The 26,631-nt window shown below is 39.4% G+C and overlaps 7 protein-coding genes across 7 annotated transcripts in view; 3 read left to right on the top strand and 4 right to left on the bottom strand.

The window, feature by feature from the left end:
• sept6 (septin 6) overlaps window positions 1-3,074 on the bottom strand; it is a 16,948-nt gene extending 13,874 nt beyond the window's left edge. The window contains exons 1-2 of the mRNA XM_037675213.1: window positions 3,012-3,074; window positions 1,217-1,331 (exon numbers count right to left, since the gene is read on the bottom strand). Coding sequence (XP_037531141.1) covers window positions 1,217-1,331; window positions 3,012-3,041 — 145 coding nt within the window. The 5' untranslated portion in view covers window positions 3,042-3,074. The remainder of the gene's footprint in view (window positions 1-1,216; window positions 1,332-3,011) is intronic.
• Window positions 3,075-4,213: 1,139 nt separating this feature from the next.
• Window positions 4,214-6,887, top strand: pttg1 (PTTG1 regulator of sister chromatid separation, securin). The gene is made up of 6 exons (XM_037675710.1): window positions 4,214-4,301; window positions 5,087-5,179; window positions 5,274-5,407; window positions 5,720-5,801; window positions 6,110-6,274; window positions 6,805-6,887. The coding sequence occupies exons 2-6, from the start codon at window positions 5,092-5,094 to the stop codon at window positions 6,885-6,887; spliced, it is 552 nt and encodes a 183-aa protein (XP_037531638.1). The 5' UTR covers window positions 4,214-4,301; window positions 5,087-5,091.
• A 402-nt stretch (window positions 6,888-7,289) lies between these two features.
• Window positions 7,290-8,308, top strand: sowahd (sosondowah ankyrin repeat domain family d). The gene has a single exon (XM_037675711.1). The coding sequence runs from the start codon at window positions 7,366-7,368 to the stop codon at window positions 8,284-8,286; it is 921 nt and encodes a 306-aa protein (XP_037531639.1). The 5' UTR covers window positions 7,290-7,365; the 3' UTR covers window positions 8,287-8,308.
• A 358-nt stretch (window positions 8,309-8,666) lies between these two features.
• On the bottom strand, window positions 8,667-12,306 carry rpl39 (ribosomal protein L39). Its single transcript, XM_037675712.1, has 3 exons — window positions 12,244-12,306; window positions 11,872-11,975; window positions 8,667-8,877 (listed from the first exon to the last, which is right to left on the bottom strand). The coding sequence occupies exons 1-3, from the start codon at window positions 12,244-12,246 to the stop codon at window positions 8,829-8,831; spliced, it is 156 nt and encodes a 51-aa protein (XP_037531640.1). The 5' UTR covers window positions 12,247-12,306; the 3' UTR covers window positions 8,667-8,828.
• Window positions 12,307-15,512: 3,206 nt separating this feature from the next.
• Window positions 15,513-19,174, bottom strand: upf3b (UPF3B regulator of nonsense mediated mRNA decay). Its single transcript, XM_037675714.1, has 10 exons — window positions 18,941-19,174; window positions 18,587-18,693; window positions 18,310-18,416; window positions 18,115-18,213; window positions 17,752-17,862; window positions 17,325-17,368; window positions 17,049-17,237; window positions 16,815-16,972; window positions 16,429-16,732; window positions 15,513-16,348 (listed from the first exon to the last, which is right to left on the bottom strand). The coding sequence occupies exons 1-10, from the start codon at window positions 19,049-19,051 to the stop codon at window positions 16,211-16,213; spliced, it is 1,368 nt and encodes a 455-aa protein (XP_037531642.1). The 5' UTR covers window positions 19,052-19,174; the 3' UTR covers window positions 15,513-16,210.
• Window positions 19,175-19,456: 282 nt separating this feature from the next.
• Window positions 19,457-20,251, top strand: ndufa1 (NADH:ubiquinone oxidoreductase subunit A1). The gene is made up of 3 exons (XM_037675715.1): window positions 19,457-19,678; window positions 19,777-19,866; window positions 20,121-20,251. The coding sequence occupies exons 1-3, from the start codon at window positions 19,577-19,579 to the stop codon at window positions 20,139-20,141; spliced, it is 213 nt and encodes a 70-aa protein (XP_037531643.1). The 5' UTR covers window positions 19,457-19,576; the 3' UTR covers window positions 20,142-20,251.
• A 1,974-nt stretch (window positions 20,252-22,225) lies between these two features.
• LOC119408863 (NFKB activating protein) lies at window positions 22,226-25,452 on the bottom strand. The gene is made up of 8 exons (XM_037675716.1): window positions 24,910-25,452; window positions 24,409-24,489; window positions 24,237-24,301; window positions 23,744-23,833; window positions 23,607-23,652; window positions 23,338-23,532; window positions 22,898-23,047; window positions 22,226-22,504 (listed from the first exon to the last, which is right to left on the bottom strand). The coding sequence occupies exons 1-8, from the start codon at window positions 25,320-25,322 to the stop codon at window positions 22,330-22,332; spliced, it is 1,215 nt and encodes a 404-aa protein (XP_037531644.1). The 5' UTR covers window positions 25,323-25,452; the 3' UTR covers window positions 22,226-22,329.
• Window positions 25,453-26,631: the final 1,179 nt, after the last annotated feature.

Here is a 26,631-nt window from a genome sequence, read left to right on the forward strand (position 1 = left end):
CCCCCCCCCCCCCCCCACCCCCCATCTCTCTGATCTGCTACAACCGTATGTCCCACCACATTCCCTGAGGTCAGCGGACCAGTTGTTCCTCACAGTTCCAGGAACTCGTCTTAAGTGCAGAGGTGACAGGGCCTTCTCTGTAGCAGGACCAAGACTTTGGAACGAGTTACCTCTGTTTGTCAGACAGGCCCCCTCCCTCTCGGTTTTCAAGTCCCGTTTAAAAACCCACTACTATTGAGTAGCTTTCAACACCAGATGATATGTGTTTTGAACCTGTATGCTCAACACTGGTTTGTCGTCATTATCTGCATCGTTTTTATGTCTTTATTCTGATTTACCTCATTTTGTATTTTGCTTTGTGTGTTACCTGTTGTTTTGTCTGTACAGCACTTTGGTTGGCCTTGTAGCTGTTTTAAGTGCTCTATAAATAAAGTGGTATGGTATGGTACTAGTTTTAAATCGAAATAAACACTACACTTAGATTTTGAACACCATTTGACAGTTTCTAACCAGTGCACACTTTAAAAGGGAAAAAGACAAAGATCAATCTCCTAAAACACTATGAACTTTGTTGAATTTTTTTTTAATTAGTATTTGTTTGTAGGGATAGGCAAAGTTAATGACAAAGTCATTAAAAAAGAAAGAAGAGTACAGTTACAATAGTGTGTTTTGGAAACACAAAGCATTCCCAAACAATTGTGAAACCAAGACGCACTGATTGTTCTCTGGACTTTTAATGGGCCCCTACCAGGAAAAATAATTCTTAATATTTCACATAACAAAACACAAGTCACTGTTGCCTATTCTCAGTTGGCTCATTGTGCCAAGCAAATATTAGGAACGCAACATTTTGCTGTTCCTGAAATGACCATTTTATTCTTAACATTGCTAAAACTGAAACTAAACTTTATCACCTAAGTTATGCTAATATTTATTGCTGAACTGTTCATTTAGGTTTTATTAAATTTAAGTGATTTTGGTTATGTCAAATGCATTTGGCTGAACAAGTCAAGTAATTAATAAAGCTAAAGTTTTACAGGGAGCAAAAATACAGAACAACAATGCCCACTACCCTCAAAACGTTTGTAAAGCATTGCAAAGAAGAGCATCTTGATAACGGAGCCAACAGAATGCAAAACTACTTTATGAAAACAAAATCAAGTGTATTTAGACCTCCAAGCCTAAATAATAAAGCTAATATGTTTGTTGCACTCACCAACGCAGAGGATGTTGAAGCAGAAGCCACGGTTGACAGACTTGTTGACCAACTGGTCAGGCATACTGTCAAATCCAACATGGCCCGCCAGAGGCACAGCACGGACTCCTTCACCCTAAAAGCACAAGAATTGACCACAATGAATCAGTTAAAAAAAACAACTTTGCATTAAAAAAATCTCGGTGAAATACTATGCACTTATAGCTGAGAAAAGGTTCACAATGTTTAAAGAATAAAAAAAATCTCATTGTATTGTTCTTTTCAGACAAACATCTCATTACCGTCATCTATGATACGATTGTTAGAGAATGAGCATGACTTCAGGTGCAGTCTAATTCACTTCCTGTTTTCTGAGCAGCAGCTCTCTTCCGTCACTCGAGACAGTTTGAAACCACAGTGTACATATATGGAAAGATAAGACTGTTCATGTCACAATAATTGTAATCACAAAAAAAAACCCTAAAAATAAACGTTAAATAAAAAGTATTTTAATGAAATTACAGCTACAAAGAAGAGGCAAAAAGCAAAACGTTCAGAGTATGGACTGAAATCTTTCACTAACATGAACTTCTCATTTTATGTTGACAGTTCCTTCATTTATTCTACTGTCACACTAAAAGCAAGAGTACGGTAAATGCACCGTTGAATGTGTGTGGGGGTGTGAAGCTGGTAGCAAGCATCTTGATCTGTGAGATTCTGGTTTCTGCTGCTTGAATTTATATTAAGAGCTGCAGGAAAGCAAAGAATGCACATTAGATGCCAGAAGCATAAGCTCTTCACCAGCTAAACCTCAGACAAACTGGCCATTATGTGGCTTAACATAACACAGTGTGGTTGTCCAATTTGGTGAAGACTTTGAGGGTAAAAATACGCTGAGGATCAATTTAAAACAGCCGAGCAAGCTGGTGTTGCTGGTCAGTTGGGGATTATTTGGACGGTTGAAAGGAAGTTTGAACAGCTGTAAGCCTGGGTGGGCAATGCATATCAACAAACTGCCTTTATAATGCTCAGCATTCCTAAAATCATCCCCTCTCTTCATGACTCAAAGCCAAGTAGCACACAGCCGGTTCTATTCATTGGGCCACAAAGGGACATCAAACTGCACAACCTTGCTATTCCAAGCACTCCATCTGGGTTAAGTGGCTTCCTTTTTCTACTTAAGCAAGCAAGACAAACAAGTGTTTTATGTCCCTAGTCTGTAGCCACCGTGTGGAATCCGTATTGTCCACATTTTTCATATAATTTAGACAACGCCCGTGTGAAAGTTCAGGAGACTTGAGTGAAACCACAACGGAAATGAGTACCGAAGCTGTAGTGCTGAAGAGGGGTTTTTTTCAGAATGAATGGCCTGCCGAGGTGTAGGTTCGCGTCCTATTACCAAACATACTTTGCTACGTTTAATTCAAGGCGTTTAAAGGCGCCATTTCGTTAGCAGTTTTATTTAAGCTAACGATTTTAGCACAAGGAAATCAAAGGCGCCGCATTATTCATGGCAAGTAATTGTCTCTGGAATGGAAATATTGCGCCGTAAATAGCTACAGCGGTATTGTTCCTTCATTTAAAAATCACATATTTAATATTGATGTGAAATTCACAGTATGATTTCGTCTAAAGATAACAATTTAATCAATTTAACAATGGTATGGAAATGGCGAGAGAAAGACGGGCGTCCGTTAGCAAGCAAGCTAAACCTACCCCCGATTTTTTTTTTTACAAATCCTATAATAAAATGAATGAATTATTGAAATTTTAATATACGTGACGACAGCATCCTGGAGTACAACAGGCTACTTACAGCTTGCCTTGCAATCTCAGTTGACGCCATGGTGAGTGCAGTTAGCTGGAGGAAACTACCGCTACCTCTGACTTTAGCCGACGAAGCTGCGCCGTTACAGAAAGCTAGGAACGTACCATTTCATCAAGGAATTTCGCTTTTGTCTTTTGCAAAGACAAAAACTAAAATATTGATGATAATACTAATAAAAATGATTATATCTGTTGCTTATTTCTCGGGGAACGTTGTCTGTATAGCTGAGTAAGATAGTAAAAATACGATAAAGTGAAAGTGAATCCCCCCCATACATAACGCGGATATGGTTCCGTCTGTAATGAATGGAAAGGGTAGTGAACGTTACATACAAACTCAAGTGACTTCATTAAAATGAAAACCAGTCGTAAATAAATGGCATCTGCAAACAATTTTTTGTTATTTTAATGTAATATCAGAGACATTTGTAAAGAGAGTGTAACAACAAACGTTAAAAAAACAAGATGTTTCAATTAATGAATTTCATCTGTCTTCTAGCCAGTGACGAAATGAAATTTAGGGAACCGCCTATTTTGGTCACGTGTGCTTTATTGACCAATAGGAAGAAGGCAATGAATTTAAAGTTGAGCCGTGGAAGTTGTTGTTGGTGACAAAAATTTACAACTTTAACTGAAAAAGGAGCGAGTCTGAGGTGTTGTGCAGAATTTTACGAACTTGTAGAGGTAAGGTGATTTAGAGGAAACAGTTTGTTAGGTAATATCGTATTTCTCAAGCATTCCTAGCTTGCTAACATCAATAAGCTCATGGATTGTCGGTAACTTGACAGCTAGCCAAAAGCTAATATTTAAGAATCTCCAGTACTGGCTAACGGCGAAATAAACAGTCCGCCATAGTAGTTATTTAGATAAATATAGTTAAAATATTTAGTTAAACGTTCAAAGTTCCGAAGAACCAGAACGTTACATACAAACTCAAGTGACTTAATTAAAATGAAAACCAGTCGTAAATAAATGGCATCTGCAAACAAATTTTTGTTTTTTTAATGTAATATCAGAGACATTTGTAAAGAGAGTGTAACAACAAACGTTAAAAAACAAGATGTTTCAATTAATGAATTTCATCTGTCTTCTAGCCAGTGACGAAATGAAATTTAGGGAACCGCCTATTTTGGTCACGTGTGCTTTATTGACCAATAGGAAGAAGGCAATGAATTTAAAGTTGAGCCGTGGAAATTGTTGTTGGTGACACAAATTTACAACTTTAACTGAAAAAGGAGCGAGTCTGAGGTGTTGTGCAGAATTTTACGAACTTGTAGAGGTAAGGTGATTTAGAGGAAACAGTTTGTTAGGTAATATCGTATTTCTCAAGCATTCCTAGCTTGCTAACATCAATAAGCTCATGGATTGTCGGTAACTTGACAGAGCTAGCCAAAAGCTAATATTTAAGAATCTCCAGTACTGGCTAACGGCGAAATAAACAGTCCGCCATAGTAGTTATTTAGATAAATATAGTTAAAATATTTGGTTAAACGTTCAAAGTTCCGAAGAACTAGGTCGACACTGAAGTGCTTCAAAGTAACGTTGAACTTTTTGTTTTCATTGTAGTTTAATCAGAGGTTTTTCTACCTGGATTATTGAGCATGCATCAGGATATTTAATCAGAGGGTTACTTGTTAACGCTAATTGATGCCAATATTCGGTTTTTCTAAATTTGAATATTGGAATGGATAGCAGAAATGAACTATTTTAAGTTGAAGCACTCACGACTTGTTTTTGTTTTAAATTATAACAGACAACTACTAAACATTTTGTATATAAATTACAGTTCATTGTGTTAAATCTCAAATCTGGTGACCTTCAGTTTTCTCTTCACACGACACACTGATGGGTGGTACTAACAGAAATGTATTCTTTAAAACTTATCTAATGTAATCACTTTTAGGTGCACAAAAATACACTTGCACTGACTCAGCTGAATGCCAAGGTTTAATTTCATTAAACTTGTTTTATTGGGAACTTCATGAAAGTTATTGATCTGTTGTTTTTAGAAAAAGCCCTGTTAAGAGTCTGTAAAGAAGTTTTTAATATCGGCTTGTTTTTCAGTGACGATGGCAAACGTGATCTTCACGGAGCAAGAAAATGCTTTTCTCCAAGCACCTACACTGAAGCTGCGACAGCGACTTCAATCTGCACCAGGTGCGAAACCACCAGTTTGATTTTGTTTTTTCCCTTCTGGCAGGGATCTGTTGTGTGGGAATGTACAATGATCTTTCACTAATTTTTCTGTCAGAGAAACTTCTCAAGTCTGAGACTGCCAAAACTATTAAAACCCCTCTGCCATCGGGGCGCAGAGCTTTTGGAATGGTAAACCAACTTTCGACCTCTGCTGTCGGTGCACAAGAGAAGAAACTTTTAAAGCCACAGGTTAGACACGCACACTAAGATCTATCTACAAGTTCATAGTTTCTAACAAATGTATTAATAATGCCCAAGTTAATACCTTAACTTCTGCTTAATAATTAGCATTGTTTTTATATATATATTTTTTACAAATGTGACAGTTTTTTAATTCAGTGTGCAAATTTTGTTTTTAACTGACAGTATTGCTGTGCTTCATCTAAAATGGTGTTTTTAAACAAAGTAGGTCAAATGCTTTTCTAGATGTTGCCTACAGCAATAGAAGTTTAATGTGTCTCCATTCTCAAACCGTTAACCACTCTGTTTATTTCTCAACAGGAAACCAAAGCCAAACCTGCCCCTCAGATTTTAACAGAAGAATATCCAGAAATTGAGCAGTTCATCCCTTACGACCCATTAGGTATATTTTGTTACCACGGTTTGAATATTTCCCTACTCGGTTATGTATATAAAAAAAAGATTAAAAAAAAAGATTAAAAAAAATTGTCAGGCTGTTGGTGTTCAGGATTTTCATCATAACTGTTTGTCTGCTGCATATCAATTTATGTAAAATGTGACCAAGTTGGAAAATGTAATTTTTTATTTAATTTATATTTCTCCTTCCCCATTCCTTGTATCACTTCTGCAGAACATGAGTTTGTTCAATTGTAGTAATTTTCCAGCAAAGGGTTATCTATTTATGAATTTCAAAATGTTTTAATCTTCCAGAGTTTGAGAGGTACAGTGTTCCCGAGGACTTGATTCCTCTTAGCAGCTTGGCTCTTCCTGGACTGGCCTGTTTTTCACAAACTTGTTCTGATCTGTTTGAGGACGACCTAGAAGAAATCTCTCCACTCCCAAACCCGTTGCCTCTGAAGATGCCAAAACGTTCAGGTATGAAGACCCTTATCAGGGCCTCGTTAAAATTCACCTGATTTAAGGCTTGTTAGTTCTACAAAGTAAAGGAGTGACCAAGATGTAAAGATCATTAATTTTTCTCAAAACGACTTAACTTTTTTTAAATTTTTTATCATTAGAATTCAAAAAGCGTTAAATACAAAAACAACTGGACTTTATTTGTAACAGAAGACGTTTCGCTCCTCATCCGAGGAGCCTTCTCAATTCAAAGAGCAGTGAGCGAGAGATTCAGATTATAAGGCTGAGTGAGATAAGACGCACACACATGTAGATTGGCAGTTCACACCTAAACACCTTAACAGTAGGGGTTTCTTAAGGTCTTTGTTCCTCTAACACAGCCCTTGCATATTGGTGTTTTGGGAACAGTTATGCTCAGACGTATGATTTTAGGACTTTTGTAAAGGCCCGTTTGTAGCCCTTTTTTTTTAATGAAACCCTTATGCAGCACCTAATTGAAGCTTTTGAATCAGGAGTGCAACTTGAAACCTATATTTGCTCGTTTTCAGATCGTATGGAGCTGGAAGCTTTTCTTCAAACGCTGGATGAGCTGACCATCGAGCTTCCTCCAGAACCTCAATATGAATTTTAATGTTTTCTTGCACTGTTTTTCGATTTTGAGTGAAATAAAATTTACTGTTCTTAATCTGCGTTGCACTTTATATTGACCAGCTGGGAGGATCTGGGTAGTAAACTGACTTCCTGCTTTTAAAGTCCACCAGTGGTCACATGTGTGGGATTCTCGTCATTGTTTCGAGAGATGAGAACAAACTTTCTCAGTTCCTCTTGCGAAGCAAAGTAGAACCTCTGTATTCCAGAAACTGGAGTAAAGTTCGAGGAGTTTCACCTGCATTATGATGCTCTGTCCAACTGGTGGGTGGGTGTAAGCCCCAGCAGGTGAGTTAAAGCGATTCATGCAAACGTGTTTTAAAAAGCAGCAGCAGCATCAAATGTTTTCTTAACGCAGGAAATGAGCCGTAGAACAGACGGAGCTGAAGCTGCTGAACGGAGACATCCTCAGGGTGTTGTCTAAACGAAAAGGAAGTAGCCTTTGGACTCTGCAGAGCAGCATGAACACGGGGGGATCGGACTATTCTGGATCCGAACCAGCTGCCCACGGCGGGTCGTCCAGACAGAGCTCCGTTGTGGAGCGGCTGTCCAGATATGGCCTCCCGGTGCTTCCCGGAGCCTCCCAGCGCAGGTCGCGGCTGCAGAGGCAGCAGGAGGTCTGGGACAGCTCCGCTCCGGAGAGAGCATCGATCACATCCGCCACGCGCAAACACCATCTGAAGCAGCTGCTCCTGGGTCAGTCGTCTCACAGCGGGCTCAGCTTCTGCTCTTCGCACAGGCCGAGCTCGTCAGAGTCCCAGCAGGACGCGGACTGGGCTCTGTACCCGATGGAGCACGCCTGGATGCTGTCGGCCGCGGAGGGGAACTACGAAACCCTCCTGGACTTCGTCTCTGAGGAGCCCAGTCTGCTGACCAGGCGGGACTTCATCAGCGGGTACTCGGTCCTGCACTGGCTGTCCAAGAGGGGACAGGACGAGACTCTGCTCAAACTCCTGCGGTACACGGAGAGCGCGGGGCTCCAGGTGAACGTGAACCTGCGGGGCAGCGGGGGGCTGACGCCGCTGCACGTGGCCAGCATGCACGGCCAGTTCCCGGTCATCAAGCTGCTGGTCGGAGCCTTCGGCGCCGACGTGGATATCATGGATTACAACGGGAGGAGAGCCTGGCAGTATCTGAAGGAGGACGCCCCGCAGGCGATGAAAGAGCTGCTGGGAACGTGGGACGACGAGCACGGCGATCGATGTGCGCAAAATCTAAACATTAACAATAACTGCGCATGCGCAGTGAACCTGATTGCGCCCGAGGTGGAAGGAGGGCCTGAAGAACAGAACCACCTGGAGCGAAAGAGGAAGGGCAACTGGACAACTGGGTCTTTCAAAAAGCTGTGGTCCTCTTTTTCATTTCATGGATACAAATCCTGAAATTATGTTTAACTTTGTCTCAGCAGTAACAATTCAGCTTCAATTTTAACATTTAACCCTGATAATAACGTGAACTCTACAGGATTATTCCGACACTTTCCTGTACATTTTAGTGGCTTATTTTTGTGATGAACTGAATTTATTTTAATGTGCAATGTTTGCTTAAGATAAAACATGTTTTCCATCTGAACATTAATTTATTTCTTGCTGCAAAATCAAGAGTACTGAATTCTATCCGTCTAACACTGAAATAAAATCAAACTTATTTACATTTCCAGTTTGTGTTTGCAAGGCTGTGCCATCAGTTTTAATTTGTTTTGTATCACAGAACAGTCTACGAAGTGATGTGCTGTAGAGAAAAACATGCTTTGCATCTCTGCTTTTCAAGTTTGATCACTGATCTTTTATTGTCAAACATGAGCATGAACCAGAGTAACTGTACAAAACGACTGCTGCTCCAGACAACAGATCCCTCCCTGTGGTCCGGCCCAGCAGCTGGAGGTCCAGACAGATGTCGAGGAGGAATCCTCAGAACATCGTGTTTACAGGCCGAGCTTGGTCCTTCTCCAGTGTCTCCTCTTGGAGTTGTACCTGTAGTAGAGAAAGCAAATCTGGTATAAGAAACATTTAGCATAATTTTTTTTGATGTGTAGATAAATGCTTAACCAAGAAAGTTTTTTTTTTTTTCTCAAACATATTATTGTACAAGATTGAATAGGCTAAACAGAGTACAGATTGACGTAACTTTCCAGAGTAAAATTAAACTTGTAAATTCTCTGCAAAAATATAATTTGCATAATGGCTCCCATTAAATGATCACCCAAGACCAGTAATACCATTATGAAGCATGAAAACAGACTTAAGGGCTGGTTCAGATTATTAAAATCAGTTTTTTGCACTGCACCAACTTTGCACAACAATTATGACCATATGATCTTTCACATAACACTTAAGGTTGAGGCTTGGACTCCTTCTGGTCGCTGCAGTGTGATTTCTGAATGGACTAAGGCAGCGAGGGGTTCAAAGCTAACCCACCCCACCTGCAAAGCGATGTAGTAACAGAGCCAAAACAGCCTACAGCTTACCTACTCGACATGTGCAAGACAGCTCTGAAGCCTAATGATGTGAAGAAATGACATGATTTGTGGCACCACCCAGTCAGGAGATCAAAACCACAAACGGGTTTATTACTGATTTTTTAACAAAAGCAATTTTGTATCAAGTTGAAAACACGTACGCTGCATCAAGCTATAGCAACTGCCCTGACAAGCAAAGACCTTATTCAACATTTGACCTTGAAGCAGGGGTGATTTAAAAAAAAAGTGTATGTGATGCTCCACCTATTGATGCGTGTATTTCATTACGCAAGTTTACATTATCAGGAGTAGTTAAATTGCTAAACTGAGTTAAATCATGTTTTGAAAATAACACTTTCATCACAATTAAAGCAACACAATCCACTTAAAGCATGCGAGTTATGCTCAATGCCTCTCTTGGTTCCTCGATGCGCGCTTCATTTCTGAAAGCTCGTGTTTGTGCGGGATGTGGTCGCCTCCATCGGCCACGTCTGATCAGCCAGAAGGAACAGAAAGACAAACTGGTCTTGGTGGCCATTTAGCTTAACTGTTTTATATTATCTTGATGATATTTAAAGTTGAATGTCATTATATCATCCCTTCTGGACACCAATATATCTCTGCAATCACGAGAACAGTTTATGTGATGACACAAGCACACTGCTGTAAGAATTTTATACACAGATTGAGGCAACAAGTCAAATCAACAGAGGTGTTCAGCTGCAGAGCTTCATCACCACCACCAGCACAGTGAGGAGAGGCTCTGTAGCAGACATGCTCTCAGCAGGGTTAATGACAGCACTCTACTGATATGGAGTGCTGCAATTGCAGACCTGCTTTGTATAATGTGGAGTTCCTGTATTAGTCAGCAAGAAGTCTCTGAACTTAAGTTTACCAGCTCAGCAATAAAACAAAGTATCAGAGAGCATTATAAACCATAGAAACAAACAACTCAAGAAACTTGAAAAGTAAGTGACATTGACATTTAATTAACTTATATCTAGCAACTAGAGTCAATTTTGATGAGCTTTAGGTCATAAAATGAAGTGTCAGTTTTGGTTTTAAGATAATGAAAAAAGTTCAAACAAAACTCTGCACTGTAAAACTCCTTTAGTCGTGGGTAATGGGTGAACATTTTTAACCTTGATACAAATGACAATTCACTATTCAACATTTTCCTGCGGGGTCAATAAAGTTCTATCTTATCTTATTTAAAAAGTCTTAAAATGATAAACAAATATAATGAAATATGGCAATTAACAATTCCAAATATTTCATTCAACCTTTATTTAGACAGGTAAATCCCATTGAGCCTCGAGGAAATAATATGTCCAAAATCCACAAAGTTTTACTATTTTGTAAATATGTCAAGCCTAAGGTTAATTTCATCATTTGTAAAGTGACAAGAGCATCATTTTGTGAAAAGCACTGAGAAGTCGAACTAATAAATACTATCCGTACAATTCTCCAAACCCTCTATGAATTTTTTTTTTTTTTACATTTTAACAGTAAGAATTACGTACAGTCACTATGGACTGCTTGTAGGAATATTTATAGTTTTAACTGTGGTACCTGCTAACCAAACTATTAAAAAAAAACTGCATGCATCCACAAGATTCAACTCGGGTGCAGATCCACACATTTACTCCTGCTTGTCTGTCCACTAAACAAAGACACCTTGTTTGTCCTGTCGCAAAAACTCAACAGCAACACGCAGGACTCCACTCTGTGTTTCATTGGCTGGTATTCACCTCCTTCATTGGTTAGATTTTTTGACCATCTTAAGGAAAAATGTGTTCTCTCCTCTCTCCCCCTTGTAAATACAAGTGATACCACCCGATTCATCTTAGATCTTTTATCGTTTTGCATATATCTTAATATATATATCTTAGATCCCTATTTAATATTTCTTTTTACACTTTATATTTTTGCTATTGTTGGATGTAACTGGAACCCTGTGTATACAATTTCGTTCTGCCTCATGTACCACATGTGATGCAAATGACAAGAACCTTGAATTCAAGGGCCGCTGGGTGCATCAACCAGTGCAGACAAATCTAAAAAGGAAACGGTGTTCCTTAAAAATATTTTGCATGAACCGCCAAACAAATTTATTGATCAGTGGATTCTCTATCCTTCATTGTGAGGCTGCAGGGATTATTATGGATAGGTCACTTTTATGGGCTTTTTTTTTAACTAATTGTTTATTTCAGCGACATCTGGCAACACTGATTGTGGAGAGTGCTGAACTAAATAAAACCAACTCACCAGCAATGAAATGCCCTAATGTTAAACAACACGTGTTAAATACTTAACCTGGTGCTAATCTGACAAAAGCAGATGTAAAAACACGTAAACAAGAACCCACATGCTAATGAACATAAAAGAACTAGAAGACTAAAGCTGGTCGTAACAAGGGAAATAATAATAAATCCGGTTTCACTTAAGCATCAACATGTTAAAGAACAGTAATATTACGCCGTGTTTTAATGAAATTAAAAGGCTTCACCTGATCTTGTTACCGGTCTTCATTCTGATCCACTGAGGGATAGGCCGGTTCTGTTTCTGCTTCTTGGCGAGAAAACGCTTGATCCTGAAAGTCTTGTGGGACGACTGAAAACACCAGAGATCCCAGTCAGCAACAAATATATGTCTAAAACTGTACTTACGTCTTTATTACAACACTAAACCTACGAAGGAAGTTAGCTATTAGCCAACATAGCTAGCATCACGTCTTAGTGCACTTCTTAACTTTAACTTCAAAATTTCGAACAAAATACAAGAGTTAGGTATTTTTATAAATTGTCTTTTACATTTTTTAGCGTTTTACTGATGGTTTACAAGCACAACTGGAATGGATGATTAAGGATTTAACATTTACCATCTTCTCCACAGTCCTTTCACCACTATGGCGGTGGTCGAAGAGAAAGAAGGAAGTGACGTCAAGATCTTTATTCTGTCTGGTTCTGAAACAGCGACACCAAGCGGTCAGGAGACACAATGCGCAGAGTATTAAGTGTACAGGTGCATCTTAAAGAATTAGAACACTGTATCGTGAAAACTGTCAGTGTTTTTGTCATTCGTTTCAGAAAGTGAAACTCATTTATTACAGAGAATCATTGCACAGTGTGAAACATTTCAAGCTTGTGATTTTGATGACTATAGCTTATAAATAATGAAAAAAAAAAACCCTCAGTGTCTCAGAAATTAGAATCTTAGAATATTAGATAGACAGCTTTTGGTACCTTTGGCAGTATGGACAGGTGCCAGGTCCTGCTGGAAAATGAAATCAGCATCTCCATAAAGCTTTTAAGCAGAAGGAGCATGAAGTGCTCTATAATGTCCTGGTAGATGCTGCATTCACTGGACTTCAGAAAACACAGTGGATCAACACCAGCAGATGGGATGACACCAAATCATCACAGTTATAGACCTGTGACTTGTGTCTATACTGGTCCTGTTAGACCTCCGTGCTGCATTTGATACAGCTGATCATAATATTCTACTATAGAGACTTGAATATGATGTTGGAATTACAAGAACAGCTCTAAAATGGTTTGAATCATATTTATCTGATATATTCCAATTTGTAAATGTAAATAATGAATCTTCTTCATATGCCAAAGTTAGTCGTGGAGTTCCTCAGTGTTCAGTGCTTGGACCAATACACTTTACCTTATATATGCTTCCATTAGGTAAAGTGTTTAAACAGCATGGGATAAATCTAAAAAAAAATTAAATCTGGTCCTCTGGACATTCAAAAAAAACAAAACCATGGTTGAATGTCCAGAGGACCAGATTTAACTTTTTTAGATTTTTCTACCTGGATTATTGAGCATGCATCAGGATAGCATGGGATAAATTTTCATTGTTATGCTGATGCACAGTTATATTTGGCCACGAAACTCAATGAATCCAATCAGTTACTAAAACTACAAGCATGTCATAAAGACATAAAACCTGGATGACCCTAAATTTTCAGCTTTTAAACTCAGACAAGACAGAGGTTTTGGATTTTGGACCTGCGCATTTTAGGAATAAATTTAGCACTTTCTCTGGATTACATTAACTTGGCCTACAGTTCTAATGTAAAAAAAAAAAACCTTGGTGTTTTTTTTTTTTTTTTAATCAGGACATGTCTTTAATCCCCACATTAAAAACATTATCAGATCTGTCTTCTTCCAACAGCATAATTTCGCTAAAATTATAAACATCTTGTCCAAAAATTATGCAGAAAAACTGGTTCATGCATTTTTCACATCTAGTTTGGACTATTGCAATTGTTTATTATCTGGGTGTCCTAAAACTTGTTTAAAAAAGTCTTCAGTTAATCCAAAATGCTGCTGCCAGAGTCTTAACTGGATCATATCTCTCCACTTTTAGCTTCTCTCCATTGGCTCCATATCAAATTCAGAATAGAATTTAAAACCTTAATTCTAATCTTCAAAGCTCTCAAAAATCTTATGGTACAGATCTTACTGTTCCATATTTTTGTAATAGAGCACTTCACTCTCAGCCTGCAGGCTTACTTGTGGTTCCTAGAGTTTCCAAAAGCAGACTGGGAGGAAGATCTTCCAGTTATCAGGCTCCTCTCTTGTGAAACCAACTTCCAGTTTCTGTCCGTGAGGCTGACACATTGTCTAGTTTTAAGACTGGGATTAAAATAGTCATTTTTGATAAATCCTATACTGTAGAGAGGGACCTGCCATTTTGTGTCAGTTTTTCCTTCCTGTCCTCTCAGTCGGTCGAAATAGCTTGTCCTGAGCCTGGTTCTGCTGGAGGTTTCTTCGTCACGAGGGAGTTTTTCCTTACCACTGTCTCCTTCATGCTTGTTCAGGATGAGAGACTGCGATGAAATGAAGACTCAATGCAATCCACTGGCTACTTTAGATAAATGTTACTAACTGAATTTTAATATGAATGTTTCTGTTCAGTGCCCCGAGATAGATCAACTGAATTGAACTGATAGAAAAGCCATAATCTCCACATTGATTTGAATTGAATGTGAAGCATTATTTTTGCCTTCTTCCTGAACAGACTGTGAAATTTGCTTTGCGACCTTTAAACACATAAACCCGAGCTGTCGAAGGCTGTTATGCTGTAACATAACTCTGTGAGCAGTCTGTGCACTGATGTATGAAGATGGCTGCTTGTCCTGAGCCTGGTTCTACTGGAGGTTTCTTCCTCATGAGGGAGTTTTTCCTTTCCACTGTCTCCTTCATGCTTGCTCAAGATTAGAGTTCTGTGATGGAGTTAAACTCAAAGCAGTCTGCTCCTCAGATAAATAGTGTTATTAACTTTTATGTACCGTATATGAATGTTTCTGTTCAGTGCCCTGAGATGACTTCTGTTGTGACTTGGTGCTTTATAAATAAACTGAATTGACCCCAAAGAACATGTACACATAAACATGGTATTACACCTGTTGGCGGGGGTGGGGGGGTGATATGGTTGGTATAGGGCATTTATGCATTATGGCTTCACAGCCTTTTGTTGTTTTGTCAACAACATCTGATATGCTTGAAGAATTATCCACAAAGAAATGTGAGGCCCACATCAGGAAGCTTTCCACAACCCCATCACTTGGAAAATTCCAAGATGGGGAAGAGTTAACACTTTGTCTATATGTTTAAAGTTTAAACAGCAAAATAAGTCGTCTCCGCAAATGCTGTCTCGCAGAAAAGAGGCCCAGCAGAAAAAACAAGTGACTGGGTCCTAATGAAAGCCATCAAGAGAAAACACTGGTACTCTCCAAGGTGGTCTGTTCTAGCCAGGTGCTACTGATCACACACCTCTGATGATGATAATAAGTGTATCAACTGGTAGTAAAACAATGGACACGGAGCATGTGTAACTGTCAGTAATGATCAATGGAAAACCAACCTTCACTCTTGAAAATAAATTTGATTGATTTGCATTTTAAACAGTTGGCGTATCATAAAAATAAACAGCTCGTTCAATATGTGATGTATTGCCTTTTTACAGTCGCCTGACAGTTTAAGCATCACTCTGTCAATTTTCAACATAAATCTTACACAGTTGCAGCACTGGACCATTTTAAAGGCGGTAGTGACCTTTGGGTATCAGTTAAAAGTAAAAGCAGAAACAAACTTTTAGGAAATACCTTTTATTTCCATCAAAACTGGTGTCAGTTTGTATTAGCTTCATCAGCTGTGATACATTTCCATGCTGCATTAAGTTCAAAACAGTTTCAGGTGAGTTAGAAAGAGGAAAAGGCCACATGTTGATCCCACTGATTATTTAACGTCCACGTTTACATGCAAGAATAATGTTACACGGCAGTAGTCAGAAATGGCTATTTCTCCGTTACTGTTGCATATAAATGAGCACATCATAAACAACTTGTCTGTAAGTCAGACAAGCAGATTAAATCCTTCTTTGTTTGATATACATGTACATGGAGTGACTAGACCATGAAAGATTTCTTGCTTCATGATTTCATTTGAACCTGGAAACAGAAATGAAAAGGATTGTCCTGAAAACAGCACAGAACTTGCCAATGTTGACACGGTGTAATTAAACTGCAGACTTTTATTTAGATGTTCACATGGTGTAAATTACTCTTCCATCATTGCAGCAACACTGAAGTAAGGTCACTTTGAGTTTCTATGGTCCTCAAAAACTTTGGCTTCAGATAATGTGCCTCACAGCCAAACTGTTGAAACGTTTGTTACCGCTCTAAAAAAAAATTATTTTAAGAGGGTCACATTCAGGCACTAAGATCAACTATCTTTACCTCTGAGACTGGGAGAGCTGGGTGCAGCCCTGTTTTGTCAGCCGTGCACGGTCTACCCATCAAATCTCAAATACCAGAAGTAGAAATCTGCTCAATCTTCTCCTTTTTCAGACACTTTCTTGTTCTCGGTATCTGGTTTCCTGTCGGCAGAATTGGCTTCTCCTCCTCCTGCCGTGGCACGGTTGCGGCTCCTGGCCCCCGGCTGGTACAACTGAATGGCGGGTCGGTCCTGATCAAAAGAAACAATTCACTCAATCACCTTACAATTTTAAGAAACAACTTGAAGGTCTGATATCTTTGAGCACATACCTTATTCCGTAGGCGCTCTCTTTTACCACTCTCATCCTTTTTATGGTCTTTGGCTGCCTTCTCCATCTTCTCCGAGTGAGAGGTTGACATGTTTTCACTCCTCTTCTTCTCCAAGGCTCTTTCTTTTTTAATTTCTTCATGCTTTCTGAAGGTGTTCTCTCCATCCTGCTGTTCCCTTCTTCTCCGCCTGTCCTCGTCCTGACGTCTGATGCGCTCCTTCTCTCTCTGCCGCCGCTCCTTCTCCCTCTCTCTGTCTCGCTCTACGTTGCGCTCCCTGAACTCCTTCCGCACATTTTCATCCCATCTGAGAGTAAGTCACAACATTTGCTTGGTTACATTGTTCAAAGTGAGCATGACACGTGTAAAAAATGACTACAGAAACTGACTTCCTCTCACGGTCCTCCCTGTGTTCAGTGTTTTGTCTCCTTTTTAGATCACTGCCTCCTGTTGATCTGTCTTCTTTTTGTGGCTTCTCTGGTTTCTTGGCCTTCTCCTTGGGTTTTTCAGACTCTGCATCATCAGATCTGTCCGGCTTCTTTAGGAGCTGAACATGAGGAAAAATTACCGATATTGCAAATTGGAGAAAGTTTCAAACTGCTTTATCGCACCATAACACAAACCTTGATTTTTGGTTCATCCTTAACGTGATCCTTGTCTTTCTCTGTGGGTTTCTCGAGCCTTTTCATTTTCTCAGCCTCTTTTCGTTTCCTCCTCTCCTCCTCTCTCCACTTGCGACGCTCTTCGTCACGCAGACGCTTGCGCTCAAGCTCCCTCCTTCTCCTCTCCTCCTTCTTTTCCTCCCTTATTCTCTGAACATCAGAATAGGAAGTGTTAAGCCATTCTCAAACAGGCAGCAGACTTACCTCAAATATTATACCACAGTTCCACATATTTACCTGTTTATTCTTCAGGAAGTCCAGCAAAGGAGTTGTCTTTTTAGCTAGAAAGAAACAAAAACATTAAATTAAAGGCTTAGCTTCCCTTGATGAAATGCACATCACGCACTTCCCTTCATGGCAGACTTTTAAACTAAGCATCCTATGATGAGAAGGGATGCAGTTATAGCAACTTTGGTGAAACCTTGTAAATTATGCTATGCTAAATCTCCTGCAATACTGCAAAATCTCACAAGATGTGTTGGAACTTAAGAGTATATATTAGGAATGAATCCCAGCTACTAGCAGACAAATTGAACTCAACATTTGTAAAACTGACTGAGTTATAGACACTTTTGTGTTGGCTAAGGTCGAGGTAATAATTATACCTTCTTAAATCTTACCATTAAATTCATACAGTATCGGTTATGAAACCAATGTAACAAACCTTCAAGTTCCTTAGATTTAGCCTCCAGCTCCTCTAACAGAGTTTCCGTTGTGGAAGTCAGTTTCTCTTCATCTCCGTTGTAACAGTCAAGAAACTTCTTATATTCGGGGTCTGATAGAAGTGCAAATATAAACATAGAAAATGACATGAACATTAAATGTTAACATTTCATTTAAGATGAACACAACACATCAACAGAAATATTTTTTTTTCTTTTGACCTAATGTAGGGAATAGAAGCAAAAAAAGGTCAAATATATCAATTTAGAAAAGTTTTGAACTTGTATTAAACTGATCTGTCTTTAAAGTTATTTCTGTTGATATGATAATGGAAAAAAACAGCCTAAAACTTGTAAACCTTTACCCTCAGTAATTGTTCCACATTTTGAGTCCTTCTTTTTGCTTCTTTTCTTGGCTATTTTCTGAAAAGGTGCAAACTCCACAATGGCTGGGTACTCCTGTCCTGTAGAAAAACAGTGTGTGGACAAAATTGTTGTATTGGATCCACTCTTAGAACAACCTTTATAGATGTCTAGTTAAATATAAAACCCTTCCTTACCTCTGTGGTCTATGAATACGTATCCATCGAACCGATCTCTGAAAAGAACAATGTCCTCTTGATTTTTAAAACTGATGTAAGCCCTTGCGAAGAGATGGGGGTAAAGGCTGAAATGACAAGGCATGGCATGTAATAAAAACAGGTCAGGTATTTCTTGTAAATGAGTCCCGAGGCTCAGTGGGATCAACCTGTCTAAATAAAGGTTGAATGAAAAAACATGCTAGGGGAAATGTTAAGTGTATTTTTAAGAGTAAGGCAGATTTACAGGTGGACTCACCTGGTGTCGTTGGCGAAAAACTCCAAGTAATCCACATCTGGAAGAGGCTGCAACTGCTCTTCTAACTCCTCTTTAGTCAAACTTGGTGGCAATCGTCTGATTACAATCTAGAAAAAGATTGTTAATTAAGAGGTTTACACTAAAACACGGAACAACACATCCAACTGATGAATTAAGTAATTTGTTTTAAAGTTGTCTGTAAAGTTAAAATATGTTTAGTGCCTTTATATAAAAATATCTTATACTAAAACTAATAAAAACACGCAGCAATGTTAAAAGCACGCTTAATGTGAAACTTTTACCAATTACAAACACTGGTGGCTTAGCAACATTAGCTTAGCTAGCAAGTTTTACCTTTGTCAAGGCCTCCTTCTTTTCCTTGGACCTCTCTGTTTTCTCTCCATCTTCACACTTTATCTCCACTCTTTTCTCTTTCGGACGAGTGTTTTCTTTGTCTTCTTTCATGTCTGAATAGCTAGAAAGATCCACAGTTTTTTCTCATGTCACCAATCAGACTTGTTTACTTTTTTTAGCAAGTTAGCCAGCTAGTAGCAACCTTACTAACTGCCCCGCGACTTCCTCTGTAAAACGGCCGAACTTGCAGTTCAAAGCTCCCACCGGAAGGGGGCGCTCTAGATAAAACATGAGTCTCTTCTAACGTTCAATTTTTTTTTATTTTTATTTCATTTCATTCCCTCCAGAATATAATACATTCAACTTTTATTTAGCAACTAAAACTTTTTCTTTTATTGTAAAAGTTTTTCCCTCTGTAGGTTTAAGATGAGTGCTTCTGTGTTTTGTTTCACCGCGATATTGTCCCCCCGCTGCTTTTATTTTGAAAAGCTTCGACAGGAAGTACTTTTTAAAGCGGAAGTCGGGTCATCTGTACGGTTGACATTTTGTTAGCTTGGCAGCAAAATAAACCGTGTTCGGGCAAGTCTGTTGTCCTTAGAGCTGTTTTCTAGCGCCTGGAATTTAAAGTTGGTTAACATGTGGTACGAAATCCTCCCCGGTTTGGGCCTTATGATAGTGTGTTTGACTATTCCCGGCATCACGATCGCACATGCCCATAGGTGGGCGAATGGAGGAAAGGTGAGGACGGTGTTCAGAACAACGGCTTTGAACCTACTTCGTTAAATTGTAAAACCTAGACGTCTTTCAGCCTAAGAATTTTTTTTTCCCCATTTCAGGAAAAAAGGGTCGTTCGGAATGGTTGGCAATGGTACATGCTTCAGAGGGACGCGCGAGTGTCAGGAACGGGTCGCAGCTTCGAATCCAAGGTGAATTGACCTTTTCAAAGTTACACAAATTGTGCATATCCTTAAAATAAAACAACACACAGTCAATGTTTAAAACATTACAGTGACTGAGGAAACTAATCTTTACATATGTACATCACATTCACCACTTCTGTCATTTATTGTCAGTCATGTGGCCTTAACCTTTTAACTAATGTTAAAACGTTTATATATTATGCAAATATACCCTGAACAAAATGAAGTCTGAAGCTTTTTCTTCTTCTTCTCCTAACCAGGGACTTGAGAACATCGATTGATGACAAGAACCATGAAGACCTCGATGAGGAGAGTCTGTGTTGTAAATTAAAGAGTACAAACCAATTTCCCCTCTAAAAATCTTTCAAATAAAAACGTTTCAAGCTTAAAACCAAAGTTTCCTACATTGATTTATTTTATTAAAATTGAGTTTAAGCTTTAAATGATCAGCTAAACCCTTTAGAATATGACATTGTTGAAAATATTGCACCGGCATGCAGTTAATTATTCTTGTTCTATAAAAAATACATTTATGCAGCTCAGCTGGCACGGTGTTAAACTGAATATAAAACAGCTAAAACTTCAGCTGTTAATGCTTAAATTCTTTATTTTTCTCAATTCATATTTGGGAATTCTATAAAAAGTTGGAATGATGAATTCATAACATCGGGAAAACAAAAAAGAATTGAGCAATTAATCTCCTGATGCATGCTTAATAATCCAGGTAGAAAAATCCAAAAAAGTTCAATCTGGTCCTCTGGACATTCAAAAAAACAAAACAAAGCAAAAAAATATAGAAATGTTTCGTCTCTCATCCGAGAGACTTCCTCAGTCTGAGGTGCTGTTTTCAGCTCAGTCTCTTAAATATGGGGAGCAATATTATAGGCAGAAACATGGGTGTGCTATGGGGTCTCCAGTTTCTCCTATTGTTGCCAACCTGTACACGGAGGAGGTAGAAAAGAGAGCCTTGACGTCCTTTTCAGGGACACCACCAAGTCATTGGTTCAGGTATGTTGACGACACCTGGGTTAAAATTAAATCTCAGGAAGTCCAACATTTTACTGACCACATCAACTCTGTGGATAAATACATCAAGTTCACACGAGAAGATGTAAAAAATGGCAAGTTGGCTTTCTTGGACTGTGAAGTCTCAGTCTCTGATAGAGGACATTTGCAAACTGAGGTATACCACAAACCCACCCACACAGACCAGTATTTGCAGTTTGACTCCCATCACCCTTTGGAGCACAAGTTAGGAGTCATCAGGACTCTGTATCACAGAGCAGACAGCGTCCCCACTAGCTCAGGAGCCAGGCAGAAGGAGAAATCCCACACAAGACAGGCTCTAGAGCAATGTGGATATCCTAACTGGGCCTTCCTGAAAGCAGAGAAGAAACCCAAACAGGACTCCAGTCAGCCATCAGGTGAAAAGGAGGAACCCAGACCAGTGGTCATTCCATTTGTTGAGGGAGTATCAGAGAAACTGAGACGTTTATTTTCTAAACATAACGTCCCAGTGGCTTTTAAACCCCAAAATACATTACGGCAAAGACTGGTTCATCCCAAAGATCCAGTCCCCCAGCACAATCAGAGTAATGTTGTGTATGCTGTTCAGTGTCAGGAGGGTGATCAGTCTTACATCGGGGAAACTAAACAGCCACTGGCCAAAAGGATGGACCAGCACAGAAGATCAACATCATCAGGTCAGGACTCTGCGGTCTACACTCATCTCCAGGCCAGTGGTCACTCTTTCAGGGATGAAGATGTTCTCATCATGGACAGAGAGGAACGATGGTTTGATAGAGGAGTAAAGGAGGCCATCTTTGTGAAAAGAAATCGTCCATCATTAAACAGGGGTGGAGGCCTCCGGGTTCAACTGTCCCCCTCTTACAATGCTGTGATTGCTAGTATCACTCAGCCCTCTGTGAGTAGTAAACAGCCATCAGTGTGCTAATGATCCATTGTTAGGCTGATGGTCCTTCTTGAGTATGTGATCAGCTGGTTTTGGTTGTCAGCAGCAAACTGGTTGATCCACTCTGAGAAGGTGCTATTTAAGAGACTGAGCTGAATACAGCTCCTCAGACTGAGGAAGTCGCTCGGATGAGAGACGAAACATTTCTATATTTTTTTGCTTTGTTTTGTTTTTTTGAATGTCCAGAGAACCAGAATGAACTTTTTTGGATTGAGCAATTAATCTTATCTGTTTCGTATTTTCTTGATGGAAAAAAAAAATCCATTCACGACCGTTGAAGAGAATTAACACAAATAAATACATGTATGAGAATGGATTAAAAATAAGAATGCAGGTGAATATTTTCCAGACATTTTGTTACACTCATTGAACAGAGACGACACATACACTGTATATTTTAGTAAAATTTAATGTAGGAAACCTCTCAGTAATAAAACTACTGCTGTCACAGAACAAAGAGAAAAATGTTTCCTGTGATTGGAAATACAAAAGACAAATTATTTCTCCTCCTTGCCTTTAGTTTTTCTGTACACCATCTCCCTAAAGCTTGACAAGATCTTGCTCTCCCTCTTCCGCCTCTCCTCCTGGTTGAAGGAGGCCAGAGCTCTCTTTTCATCCGCGCTGTAGATCTGGTTTTCCTTTCTCAGACGCACAGCCTCCATACGACGATGTCTGCAGACAGATGTAAACACCAGCGTTACAGAAACAATGGACGAGCTGAGCTACAAACAGGGAAACGCAACATTCTGAACCAGGCGATGCTGCAGTTGAGGCATGACAACAAAAATGTGCATGGGCAAGTCTTTTTTTTTTTTTGGTAAATAAAAGTTTTTCTGAAATTTTAGCTGATGGGGAACAAGAAGAAAACTAATGTCAAAAAAGTTCAAATGTGTTAATGCAATGTTCGCCCCTGGACTCAACCTTTTCCCCTAAAAACATTTGTTTGGAGTTTAGTCATATTCATCTACCCCCGCACACCAGCAGATGGCACAGCCGTGTCCTGCCTCAGCTCTAATGGAGACTGTTGCCATATAAACATGTTACAACAAAAGTGACATTTCTTACCTGCTGCCGCTCATGACATAACCGGACTTCTCAAAGTCTGCGATCTCCTCGCTGGTGAGACCAATTTCTCCTCTTCTTGGAATACGTTTGCCCGCTTTCACGTACTCAGCCATGGCAGCACCTTCACCTGGCAACAACGCGTGGCCAAAACTGAAATCAAGCCAACAAACAAAAAAATGTAAACCACAAATGGAAATTATAATATCTAAGTTTCTGTGTTATTATATTAACAATTCCACATTTTAAACTAAAATGTAGTTTTTGCTTAAAATAATTACCGTACACATTGTTTTGTGTTCATGATAACACTTTTTTTGAAGCAGACCTTCTTGTAACCTGTACCTTTATCCTCACTCTTTTCACAGATCGGTTTTATTTAAAAAAAAAAAAAAATGGTCATGATCATATTAAACAAACAAACAAAAAAAAGTAAAACTCACTCCAGAGGCTTGTCATCCTGTGAAGTATGAGTGAGTGGTGCTTCAGGACCAACTATGTGTTCATCCATGCAGGTTTTCTCTACCCACATCACCCCACTGCCTTCCTCCTCCTCTTCCTCCGATTCCTCGCTGCTTGAGTCACTGGATTCTTTCCGGTTCTTCTTCATCCTCTTCTTCTTCTTGGACTTCTTAGACCTTTACCAAACCATAACGTTCACTTAATAAATTTAACACACACGTGTGAATAAAGTAGTAAACTTGAAATTCACTTTTTGCTCTTCTTCTTCTTTTTCTTCTTCTTTACGTCTTCCTCAGCTGTGAATTATATATAAAAAAAAAAACACTTTCAACAACAGATTTAAAAAGAAGATCCTGATGAGATTACTTCAACACGTGTTTTTCATACCATCTGAATCTGATTCCAGATCACTCTCCTCCGAATGCTTCTTGCTTTTTCTCTTCTTGGACTTCTTTTTCTTTTTCTTCTTCTTTTCCTCTGTTAAATCACAGAAAGCATTACTTGTACATTCGAACACAGACGCCCACACAAGCTGTTGTCACGCCAGAGACGTTGAGACAAGATCAATTAGAACCATTTCCACAGAAGAGGGATGTGGAGGAGTGAGTTTAGAGCACCAAGGTGGCAGAAAAACTACAGAATGCTCAAAAAGACCTGCAGCTACGTTACCACACAAGCCTGTTGATCTTCAGGATGCTTCACAGAGCCATGACAATTTGAGAGAGACTGATATTTCTGGTCTCATCTTGGCAATGATTGAAAAACATTTCTTTGACATTTCATCACTGCAGTGTGTGTGTGTGTGTGTGTGTGTGTGTGTGTGTGTGTGTGTGTGTGATGACAACACAATCTCCATCACTTATCTTCAGTCGCAGCATACCTTCTGAGCTCGATTCGGAGCTTTTGTTTTTCTCATCTTCTTCAACTGGTGTGAATTCATCAGAGCTGAGGGAGAGAAAATCCACATTTGCCAAAAGGCACTAAATAAAAATGGTTTCTTTAAAGCAACAACATACGAGTTAATTTAATGTGAGGGTGGATTGTGAACTCACTCTGGTTCTTTCACTCTTGGTGAGTAGCCCCAAACTTCAGGACAGCCAAGCTCCCCGATCCTTTCCCTCTCCTGCAGACGCCTGAAACAGAAACCCAGAAGGTTCAGTCTTATATAGTCTGAGAAAAATTATAAACTACATTTAAATCTGTGAAAGGTCCTAAATGTCAACTTATATGAGAAGTGGATCTGTAAATGGATCTGTTTCCAAATTTCAGAGGAAACATCAAGTTGCATAAAATACTTACGCTTAAATCGAAGTTTCAAGTAATGTGTTTCTGTCAGATTGTATGATTAAAAAGTTGAAAGATAAAGTTAAGCAGCCTACAAGATATTCTTGAAAAGTCCATGTGCTTTTAAATGATGAGACTTACCACTTGTGCTTTTGAACAAATAAGAATCAAACGCTGTTTATGTAACATAAAATTCATATTGGAACCTCGGTTGCTTGACTTGGGCTCATCATGTATGCCTGCTGCTAATGTTGCAGCGTGTTTCCTACCTGGCAATAAAAGCCTCCTGTCTCTGCCTCTGAACGTCGTCCCTCTGCTGCTGGTAATAATAATCATCTTTGAAGCTGCCATGTTTCCCAGCTGCGTCCCGCTGCTCCGACCAGTGGTTGTGGTTCTGGTTGCTGTTGTGGTTCTGACGGTCCCGAGACCTGGACCGGGACCTGGACCTGGAGCGGCTCCGTCCGGGACTTCCAATGCGGATTCGCCTGAGGTTTCTTGCCTCTTTGAAGCGACGCTCCCGTTCTTCTCGCTCCCTCTCTCGGTTGCGGGGTTTCGGGAGTTTGGGCCCGAAGCTGTCCGGAGAGAGGCTGCGCTCTCCGCTGTCCCCGCTGCGGTATCGTCTCCGAGCCCGAGGACTGCGAGGCTCGCAGCCGTCTGAGCTCGACCGATCCGACAGAGGCATCCCGTCCAACCTCCGCAGACTTACGGACGAAAAGAGACGAGCTAACTTTGGCTGTTCAGTGTACTGCAATTTTTTAGTACGCAAGCAATAACAGGAAATGATTGCGTCCGTAACCAAAAAGATCCGATGTTCCTCCAACTAGACCTACATAGTTCCGTTGATCCTCAAAGAACGGCAAAAATACATTTTACTTTACTATAACTATAATTTTGAGGCATTCAAATAAATCACTTCGTTATATGGTGCTGTATATACAAGTAACTTTACACTAACAACATAAAAATAAGCGTTACATATAATCATCACATTCAATGAAGTGGGCTTTAAAAAAAAGATTTTAATTAAATGTGTATTAATACTTAGCGGTTTTTTTTTTTTTTTGCTTGTACACAAAAGGCGATGTTGATTTTTACGATCTTTTATAGAATATTTTTTCCATCTTTCCATGACAAAGTGGAGCAGATATTATCTCCTGTAAAAAGACATCATTGTTATACAACATACCTTTATTTAATTATAAAGCACTTAAAACAGCAACAAGGCCGAAGTGCTGTGCAGCAAAAACAAACAAGCAAAGCATCAAACAACAAAAAATACATAGATCCAAATGGGAAAAGATAATAACTAAATGGCTGACACAGACAGGTTAAAAACAAATCACACAGTGTCAAAAGCTAGGGGGAAACAAGTGGGTTTTTAAGTGAGAGAGGGAGCCTGCAGTTGTAAGTCATTCCACAGTGTTGGACCTGCAACAGAGAAAGCTCTGCTTAAGAACAATCTGATCTGCTGATCTCAGAAAGCACTGTGGGACATATGGCTGCAGCAGATCAGCAAGATTTAAAAACATACAGAAGGACTTTGAACTGAATTCAAAAGTGAACTGGGAGCCAGTGCAGGGAGGCCAAAACTGTTGTAATGAGTTCTGTGTACTGGTTAAAAATCTGGCTACAGCATTTTGGACCAGTTGTAATCTTGCAATAGATGTCTGACCAATTCCAAACAGAAGTGCATTGCAATAATCAAGTCTGGATGTTATGAAAGCATGTACAGTCTCAAGGTTATTTTTGGACCGTATCGCTTAAATTTACACAGTCGCTGGAAAAAAAGCAGAATTTAACAATCGTGTTTGCATGACTGTTAAGTTTCATGGAAGGGTCCATTATCACTTCCAGATTTTTGTTTCTCTAGAGAGGAAAAGTCGATGCAGTGGTTCTTGGTTGTGCTATTAAGAGGAAACAAAATGACGTCTGTCCTTCTCATTAAAACTTAAAGAAATTGAACGCCATCCAGTGCCTTATGTCAGCCAGGC

The sequence above is a fragment of the Nematolebias whitei genome, chromosome 4, assembly GCF_014905685.2.
Source record: "Nematolebias whitei isolate Nwh7 chromosome 4, NemWhi1, whole genome shotgun sequence".
In the NCBI taxonomy this organism is placed as follows: domain Eukaryota; kingdom Metazoa; phylum Chordata; class Actinopteri; order Cyprinodontiformes; family Rivulidae; genus Nematolebias; species Nematolebias whitei.

Excerpts from the sequence above, each read along its gene's own strand:
- rpl39 (XM_037675712.1), bottom strand. Across the intron at positions 8,878-11,871 it reads AAGACCGGTAACAAGATCAG|GTACAACTCCAAGAGGAGAC; the intron begins GTGAAGCCTTTT and ends TCTCTACTACAG.
- upf3b (XM_037675714.1), bottom strand. The coding sequence starts at position 19,051 with ATGAAAGAAGACAAAGAAAACACTCGTCCGAAAGAGAAAAGAGTGGAG. Across the intron at positions 18,694-18,940 it reads AGAAGGAGGCCTTGACAAAG|ATTGTAATCAGACGATTGCC; the intron begins GTAAAACTTGCT and ends ATCTTTTTCTAG. Across the intron at positions 17,863-18,114 it reads ATGTGGAACAATTACTGAGG|ACCCCGAATATAAGAAGTTT; the intron begins GTAAAGGTTTAC and ends CACTTCTATCAG.
- sowahd (XM_037675711.1), top strand. The coding sequence starts at position 7,366 with ATGAACACGGGGGGATCGGACTATTCTGGATCCGAACCAGCTGCCCAC.
- ndufa1 (XM_037675715.1), top strand. The coding sequence starts at position 19,577 with ATGTGGTACGAAATCCTCCCCGGTTTGGGCCTTATGATAGTGTGTTTG. Across the intron at positions 19,679-19,776 it reads GGTGGGCGAATGGAGGAAAG|GAAAAAAGGGTCGTTCGGAA; the intron begins GTGAGGACGGTG and ends TCCCCATTTCAG. Across the intron at positions 19,867-20,120 it reads GTCGCAGCTTCGAATCCAAG|GGACTTGAGAACATCGATTG; the intron begins GTGAATTGACCT and ends TCTCCTAACCAG.
- LOC119408863 (XM_037675716.1), bottom strand. The coding sequence starts at position 25,322 with ATGCCTCTGTCGGATCGGTCGAGCTCAGACGGCTGCGAGCCTCGCAGT. Across the intron at positions 23,834-24,236 it reads CTCCGAATCGAGCTCAGAAG|AGGAAAAGAAGAAGAAAAAG; the intron begins GTATGCTGCGAC and ends GTGATTTAACAG. Across the intron at positions 23,533-23,606 it reads AAGAAGAAGAAGAGCAAAAA|GTCTAAGAAGTCCAAGAAGA; the intron begins GTGAATTTCAAG and ends GGTTTGGTAAAG.
- pttg1 (XM_037675710.1), top strand. The coding sequence starts at position 5,092 with ATGGCAAACGTGATCTTCACGGAGCAAGAAAATGCTTTTCTCCAAGCA. Across the intron at positions 5,802-6,109 it reads CATCCCTTACGACCCATTAG|AGTTTGAGAGGTACAGTGTT; the intron begins GTATATTTTGTT and ends TTAATCTTCCAG. Across the intron at positions 6,275-6,804 it reads GAAGATGCCAAAACGTTCAG|ATCGTATGGAGCTGGAAGCT; the intron begins GTATGAAGACCC and ends GCTCGTTTTCAG.